Here is an 8,632-nt window from a genome sequence, read left to right as displayed (position 1 = left end):
AGGGCAGTACTGATATGAAGCCAGGTTGATCAACAGCTCTTGAGAGGACCAGAAGGATATGACACAAACTGTTACAATACATACAAGATACGTACTATGGAGGAAATGCAATGGAAAAACAAAGGTACTTTTAAAAATTGTTATAATTTATTTTCCACAAATAGCAAAATACAGTCAGTTTTCAGACTTCAGGGGGGATTCTCAAGTTAGGATCTTGGGCCAATGTTAGCATGATTCATCTAAATAGATGGCAGATTTGTTCTGTCCATAAATTAAAAAAAAAAAAACCAAACAACAAACCAAAACAAACCCCCACGCACTCTGAAGTCATTGCTGTCTTGTTGAGGAGGCACCAGATGCAGCTGTGCCAGGTGATGCTTTTAGTATCTCACTCATATAGAAGCAGCTGCATGCTTTCCTATTTAGAATACATCTAGTCGATAAAGACCTGAAGACTTCTCAGTTTGTAGAAGGGGAATAGCTTTTATCAAACAGGAGACAAATACAATTACATGTTTTGGTGAAGCAGTTTTCCTTGCTAGAATAAGTTAGGTGAATGTATTTTGCATAAAAGGCTTTAGTTAAAGCAGTGTATTTTCAGGGTACATTCATGTACATATTTAACTTTTTCTGTGTAAAGCAGCTTTACATATATGAACATACATTAAGAATATGTTGTTACTGATGAAGAAAACTAAAGAGACCCTGTATTCTGGGTATTCTTTGCTCTGGCAAAGTTCTCATTAGTTGAGTGTCTTGCCTGAGCGAGGACTATAGGAACAAACCAAGAACAAATGACTACTCAGTGTCAGTCATAACCCCCCATTTCTTATGACAGAAAAGCAGCACTTCTGTACATGTTACGTGGGCGTTATAAAAGAAAATGCGTTAAATGGTTGGATGGGATTGTACTTCAGCATAGGCAGGTAATGGGGAGCAGAATGTGCTTTCTTCCTGAATGCCAGCTCTTGGCAAAATCCCATACCCCAGAGCCAAATGGTTTATGAGAAAGAATTTATTTAATTATGATGGCAGCCAGCTATATAACTGGCAACATTGTCTCAAAACCAGCTAATTGAATTCTTTCCTTGGAAGGTTGATTTTAATTCTCATGTCTCTAAAGCAATGTTTTTCAACCTATGATCCAGGGAGTTCCCTGTATCACTCTTAATGGATCCACGTATGGTATTGACAAAAGTATAAACATCTTTTTAGTAAGTGTGTTTTGCTCTGTGTGGCTCTGTATGTCCACTGGAACATGCCTTACAATTTCCACAAAACTGTTCCGCTGCTGCTCTGGAGGGTGAGGCTATGCACCTCCTCCGCTGGGTTAGCCTGCTCCTGCCCAGCACCAAGAGCTGTTCCTGGCCAAGACCTTTTGCCACTGATGTCTGGCTCTGGGGAGAGCTGTGCGCTGTGGGCATTAGAGCATGCAACTCAGTAACAGATGCACAAACAATTGCAGCAACTCCTCTCCAGTTGACATTCAGATGTCCCATGACAACAGTTCCCAGGGTATTCACCTGTCATTAGGAATCTTCGCTCTTCTAGTAAATGCACCAACTGGCATTACATTCTGGGCTTCTTTTCAAAGCCTTATTTTACATGACAATATCTGTTGTTCAGCTGCCATGTTCCTTTCAAGTATGTGACCCTGGCAGTAATCTTCAACACGTGACTGTCCTTTGCATTTAAATCAAACCACAGTGAATGGCATCTTTATTAGCACTGACAGTATGAATGCAAAACACATTTTCAATAGCTTATAAGTGAAATACATATCTGACTTAAAAGCCAGCTGCTAAAAGTCCTTCTAGAAAGACACATTGATTGGGAAGGGAGAAGAAAACCCCCATTCTTGTTTATCTCTTGAGGTCAGCAAGCAACAGCACAGAAGGCCCCCATGTGTATGTGAAAATCAGCAGACTGTGTCCGCAGCAGCCAATAAAGCTAGGTACAAGCAAGCTTCAGATAGTGGCAGACTGAAGTGGTTGCATCATAGGCGCAACTATATCCTTCATTTGAGCATCTTGCCTTAAGAAACGCGTACGGATTTGCCCTGGGCTTGAATCTTTAAAATTCTGAGGATTCTGGCACCAGTCCGCTAAAACACATGCTTTATAATAAGCAAGTGGGTAAACAGTCCCTCAGCATGTCAGGAGTAAGGATGACATTTGGACAGGCTAGATGGCTGAGTGGTAAAAATGTATTTTAAGCACCTGGCTGGCCTGGTGCAGAAGCATCCATTTCTTAGTTTAAGTTCCTACGCTTGGTGATTGGAAAGGCATCCGTTATTTGGAGCTTGTAACTAATTTGTTCTTGTGCAAAAAGTTTGACTCTAAACTGGCTAGCTACCCCTGTGTCAGCCTTGTGCAGGCAGATGCCCTTTCAGAAGCTAAAGGAGACTTTATTTCCAGAGCGGAGCAGCATTTCTAAAGAATTCAAGTCAATGTCGGGATGCAATAACTTGTGCTCCTTAGGATGCACCTCTTTTATAGGTGGAACACCAGAAATCATTGCTACAGGCAGAAGTGAAGTGGAAATTGTACTTTTCCTGACGGACGTATGAGTTGCCACAATAATATAGGAAGTTATTGACATTTTGTATATCGTACAGATGATTTAGTATTAGTTACGGAAATCTCTCGCTTTTCATGGGGGAAGGCCAAGCAGAGAGTTGTGTGCTAGGATACTTCACAGCTTATATTGCATATTGAATTAAGCTTGGAGCTTGAGGTTGCTGGTGCTGTTTTGTCTTGAAGACTGAGTCAGTGCAATGGGAATCTTTTTATAGGTATGGAGGAGCAATAGGTAGTCTTGTTCAAAGCAAGGATGGTGGTCTTGGAAGTTCAGCTCTAATCCAAGCAATTCTGTTGGACAAATGTCTGTTTCTCTTGGTGTTTGTCGCTTTTAGGGAAAATGTTCTATTTTGAGCATTTCTCATTTTGACTAGGAAAGACTAAAATAATGGTGAAATGGCATGATAAATTCTAGATTCACTGATCTCCCTCTCTGTTGCTTTGCTGTTAGTCACAGCTTTATTGAAGTCTCTCCATCCACGGGAGTATTGGCTAGCAGTGCTCGTTGCCTGAAATACAGGGAGACTCCTGGGTTTTCCTTACAGCTGCCTTCCTTACAGTAGTGGCAGGTCTTACTCTACCAGTAATTCAGAATAGGGGAAGTGTACAAAACTGCTCCAGCCTTCAGCTTGGTCAAAGCCTGCCTGGAGCTCAGCTCATGGGGAGAAGGTGGTGGTTGTCTCTGTCTCCATGGCAAAGGAAAACCTCTTGCTCTCGCGGCAGGTGGACAGCTGCCAGAGGCGCTCCTGGCTCAGGCAGCCCAGCTCCTTCAGAAGCTTGAAGAGGTCGTTGCGGAATTTGACACCGATGAAGGCGTAGAGGAAAGGATTGAGGCAGCATCGGAAGCAGGCCAGAGTGTAGGTCACGTCATCCGCCACGTCAAGCTTCTTGCTCTCCTCACATGAGCTGGTGTGGTTGAAGGCTGAGATGGTCTTGGCCAGCATGACGCCATTGTAGGGCAGCTGGAAGACAACGAAGACGATTACCACGGCGATGATGACCTTGATGGCTTTGTTCTTCTCAAAGTTGCGGGCCTGGAGTAATGTTTTGATGATGATGAGGTAGCAGACAGACATGACCAGTAGGGGAAATAAGAAGCCAAAAACCATTTGGGACACTTTGATGCCAGTGTTGAAGGTCTGCAAGTCATTAGCGATGATGGAACAACGGGGATGGTTGTCTGAGTTATTTACACCACTGTGAACCAGCTCAGGGATTGAGAGGATGAAGGCCAAGAGCCAAATGAGGATGCATGTAACCTTGCTAATGAATATCATCCGGGGACGAAAGCGGTGGGCTGAGGCAGCCTGAACGATGGCAAAGTACCTGTCAATGCTGATGGACAGGAGGAGCAGCATCCCACTGAAGAAACTCATTTTGCAGATGCAATAGACAGCTTTGCAGGCAAACTCCCCAAAAAGCCAGTGCATGGCTGCACTTGTGGCCCAGAAGGGGAGGGTCAGCAGGAAGAGGATGTCTGCCAGAGCCAGGTTCAGCAAATAGATGTCCGTCATGGTCTTGAGCCTCTTGAAGTAGATGTAGGTGAGCATCACCAGCCCGTTCCCCAGCAGCCCCGTGAAGCAGATGAGGGTGTACATGGCTGGGAGGAAGGCAGCACGGAAATTACGGACTTCCTCCTTTTCGCACAGGATCTCAAACATGGTGTAGTCAATGGTGGTGTTGGAATCATAGTCATCGGTGACGTTGTTCCCGGCGCAGAACTAGAACAGGGAAGAAAAGAAAAGCGCGTTGGGACAGGTACTGTGCCCCTCTGTGGCTGTGTCGGGAAGGGAGCCTGCTGCTGGCCTGTGAAGCAGGCAGGCATACCCAGCCACGGCCCGCAGAGAAGTCCCAGGGAGTTCCCAAGCATTGGCTCATGCCAACATCACGAACAGAGTTGGCAAGGTCTCGTGGCTGAAAACGTTTCCCATAAGTATGCAGGGTTTTTTGGGGCTCGAAGTGGGAATTCTACAAGAAATGTTTAGTGCTCAGCCAAAGTAACACCTGCGAACTCTCAAACATGTGGCTGCTTTCCAGGATGTTTCAAGACCCATATACAGCTGTATATACATAGTCAGCTGTCAGATAAAATGGGAAAAGTCATACATCCTTCAGCGTTCTCCTTCTCCCAGAAGGGACATTTCCTCTTGACTGACTCTACTCATTAGGCATTTTCTAACTTCAGTGTTCCCTCCCTTCTCCCATCTGAGATGTTCCTGTTGCTCGCGTCCCCTTCTCATTTGTGACAGTGCCAGGAGAGGGCTGCCGTGGTTGTCTTTGTAACTGGCAGCACCCTGGCACGGCAAGTGCCAGTGTCCTCCCGGGCTTCCTGGTCCTGCTGCTGCCCTGTCCCCCCAAGCGAGAGGTGAGGCTGCCAAGCGACTGGAGCAGCGCTCCGAGCAAAGGGCTCCATGGCGGGACAAAGCCGGAGCCTCCCTGGGCTGTTTTCTCTGCTAAATGAATAGAGGTGTCAATGAGACTAGGAGGAAACACAGGGAGGGAAGCAGGAAACTGTTACCGTGCTGGCGCGGACACGTTGCTGGCATCTCATTCAGGCCCCTGCCCCTGATGTAAGTTCTGATTATTCTTGTTTCATCTTCCTACACTGCCAAAACCTACAGGGCAGAGTGAGCTTGTGGTATCTGTGCCCTGCTTTTTTGTGACTTATTAGTCTCCAGTACCTTCTCTCCATTGCAGAGATGAAAGGTTTCCCCTGGATACCTCTGCCTGCTATCACCGAATATCTTAGTGTGCTCTCCATCTCAGGCAGGCTTGGCTTTCACCACATCCTGCCTGCTATCTGGAGGCATGCCACCAGAAGTGAAAGGGAAAAGAAGCAGGCTGCAAAACTCTCCTTGCTCTGCTGAGCCTCTCGGAGAGCGTGAGCGGGGGGCCACGGCGTGGCTGAGGCTGCCCCTGTGGGAGCGCGAGCGCAGGGGCCAGGCTTGCGGTTCAGGAGCAGGTCACAGCACAGCTCAGTGCTTTGGGTTCTCCTTCCCGCTTCAGACTTACTCTGAGCAGGAACAGGCAGAGGAAGATGCTGAACTCTTCCTCCTCAGGCATGTCAGCTCTTCAACACTGACCTCAGTTAAAGCCCGGCACTTTGCCCAGGTATTTCTGAAGAGCAACGAGCTGGCTCTTCACAAGCACTCAGCATAGGATGCTCTTGTCTTTCCTGAAAATGCTCAGTTTGGTGCTAGAAGGGGACTTGGTTCTAACAGCCTGGGCCATCTTAAAATTGCAGTGTATGGCATTGTTTCTGTTCTCTTTCTTTGTTTTCCTTCCTTTTGTTTGTTTTTCCTCTGGCTTCTAGCACTGCTCTGCTGTCTCACTGCCGACTTCTGTATGCGCCAGATCCTTAGCGTGGGCAGCCTTGTCCCCACACCTCTGCAGGGCTGTGGGTGGCTGCTTTTTGCCAGTCATTTTTCGAGAACTCTCTTTACCCACAACACAAATGCAGCTGGATTTCAACAATGTTATTTTCAACATCTTACCTGAAAAATTAGAGGAAGGCTGAAAACAAGGGTGACCTTTAACTGCTTGCCTGTAGAAGAAGGAGATACTGTGTTGGTGTTAGCAGTTCAGTGGGAGTTTCCACATGACACTCACTTTGAAAAAGCAGTGGCCGCATACTTGACCATGGCATTCTCAACCCTGCAAAGCTCCCCACAGCTGGGTAACCTAAAAGCTGATGAACATGCTAATGGGGTAACCCAGGGTCACATAACAAGTTACTCTCAGAGCACAGCTTAGTCTCAGGAGTCTTGCCCCTCCAGTTTCATCTGTAAAGGCTGATGGCTAAAGACAGTTAAAATTCTTGCATAGTATAACAATTTTTATTTTATACATTTTTTTTCCTACAGACTGTCAGCAGCCTCTCTCCTGTGCCTTGTTCTGAGCTGTGAGGGTGTAGCATATTCAACCCATGTGAAAACATACAGCTGTGAGTGCAATAAACTTGGCCCAGCTGCTCCCTGACAGCACGGTGATTGGACTGCAGAACAGGAAAGCTCTGCTCCCTGCAGGATATACATAACTGAAGCTGGCTGAAATTTATTGCTTGTCTCTAAATGTCAGAGTTGGCTTCTGCTGCCTTTGGATGTGGAGATACAGGATGCTGACAGCTGGGAGGAAAAATTAAATTCAGAGCCAGATGTGATAATGGTGAGAGCAATCTCAGACAAACAGCTCTTCCTGCTGTGGTTAGCAGAGGCATAGAGGCCAGTGAAAGCTTTCTCTTTGCTCTATTTAAAGCACATACCAGCATCTACCTCGGGCAATTGCGAATGAAAGTTGCTCAAGCTAGAAGGTGATGGGGCAACTGTGAGAAAGCCCTTGCCTCTGTCAGCTCTGGCACAAGCAGATTTGTCCTTCCTTGAGGGAGAGTTGGCATTGGCTGTTTTGAGCATCGTGCTGCTCATCCTAGGATGTCTTTCTAGGTGCTGGCTAATTCCCCATGCTGCAGCCCCTCACTTCCCTGCTGATTATCTGGTCCAGGGTCACTGAGCAAGGCTGGGGCAGAGGCAGGAGATGCCTTTGGCTTTCAGCTGCCTGTTTTTTCTAGGGAGTATAGCTTTGTCCCTGTGGATATGACTGTTTGTTCATAAATTTGGCTGATTCTTTTGGCCCTCCTGTGCTTAGCAGTCTGTTGTACACAGCTCTGTTCTGTTTCTTTGCAGAGCTCCTTTGCGCCCTTCCCTGCTCTGCTAGTCTCCTGTTCAGGTATTGCACTGGACCAGGATGATGAACTTCTACTACTTCAGGTAACTGCAATCGTTGCGCCAGTATCCCCACTTTGTAATGTGCCATAGCGTAATTAATAACAGAAATGGTTACTTTGGTATCTGATTGAAGATGCTTGTTTGTGAGTGGTGATGTGTGGGTGAGAGATCCTCAGCCACATGTGAAAAACAGACCTCATACTTCTCATCCCCCGAGCCTGTATGTGAGCTTCCCGCTATGTCTCGTAGACATTAGTGCCTTGCCTTCCTCCCTTATTTTCATCTTTCATACTCATGCAGCTGGGTGCTTATTTACATTTGTACACCCCTCACCTTCTCTGAATCCTCCTGGGGGAGTCTGAAAAGTGTAATAGCGCATCATTAGTGCAGTTTACAGTCAGGAATGGAGTATGCCAAGGTTGGGCTTGAGGGGTAAGGGGGGAAGCTTGGCTAAATGCTTCAGTCTGTATTTTCTGTGTGTCCCATGGCTTTCACTGTGACCAGTCCCAGACTGCAGGAAGAGGTTTGGTGAGCATCTGGTGTAGCCATCTCTCCCTCAAGCTAACTTTTGCATATTACACACAGGAAATATACTGAAAGCTTAAACCACTTAAAACTGCTGGTTGAATTTAGGCAAGTCTAGACTGTAATTGTCCTCCCTGCCCGGGACACAGGCATGGGGTCCCTGACATCTGCAAAAAACACCCCAGCCATTGGAGTCTTTAGCCTTCTGTTCCACCTTCTTAATAGCCTGGTTTCCAGGGGACTTCTGGCGTTGGTGCTTACGTCTGCCTGTGCCTGTTGGTGGATAATAATTACCTCTGCGTTGCTCTCAGCAGCGCTTGGTTGGCATTTTTCAGTCCTCTGAGGAGAAGGATGCGGTGCTGCCTGGTGCCAGGCTGATGCAGCGGCATGGCCAGCCCAGGGCTCTCGCCCCCAGGCTTGGCACCATCTTCCTCTGCTTTTTTTTTTGCCTCTCCCCTTCAAGCCCCAGGACCAGCCCAGCCCTTACTTAATGTGAAATCTCACGAGTGCACAGCCCTGGTGAGTTGCTGTTCTTTTCTTTTTTTTCTTAACACACAGTGAGGTGTCTAACAAAATAGGACTGATAAAGTGACTCAACTAACGATCCTGAAACAGTTCAGCTAAGTATGATTCCTTTGAAGATCTTCACACTTCTTTTTTTCCCCCCTCAGTTGCTGTTTCAAGTGTCTTAAATGTCAAATGATTTTCAATATAAAAAAAGTTTGCACTGTTTCTGCCCTGCATTCTGTCCCCCCACCTCAGCTTACATGTTTGCAAAGGCATAACCAGAGAGGCAATGCAGCCTCG

General features: G+C 46.7%; 1 protein-coding gene across 1 annotated transcript; it reads right to left on the bottom strand.

Annotated features, from left to right (window-relative positions):
• Positions 1-3,235: 3,235 nt before the first annotated feature.
• CCR7 (C-C motif chemokine receptor 7) lies at positions 3,236-6,121 on the bottom strand. The gene is made up of 2 exons (XM_009819370.2): positions 6,074-6,121; positions 3,236-4,300 (listed from the first exon to the last, which is right to left on the bottom strand). Exon 2 carries the CDS (start codon positions 4,238-4,240, stop codon positions 3,236-3,238), a length of 1,005 nt encoding a protein of 334 aa, XP_009817672.2. The 5' UTR covers positions 4,241-4,300; positions 6,074-6,121.
• Positions 6,122-8,632: the final 2,511 nt, after the last annotated feature.

Source organism: Gavia stellata, chromosome 28, assembly GCF_030936135.1.
Source record: "Gavia stellata isolate bGavSte3 chromosome 28, bGavSte3.hap2, whole genome shotgun sequence".
Lineage (NCBI taxonomy): Eukaryota > Metazoa > Chordata > Aves > Gaviiformes > Gaviidae > Gavia > Gavia stellata.
Note: the sequence above shows the minus strand (reverse complement) of the source record. Positions and strands in the feature narration are given on the sequence as shown.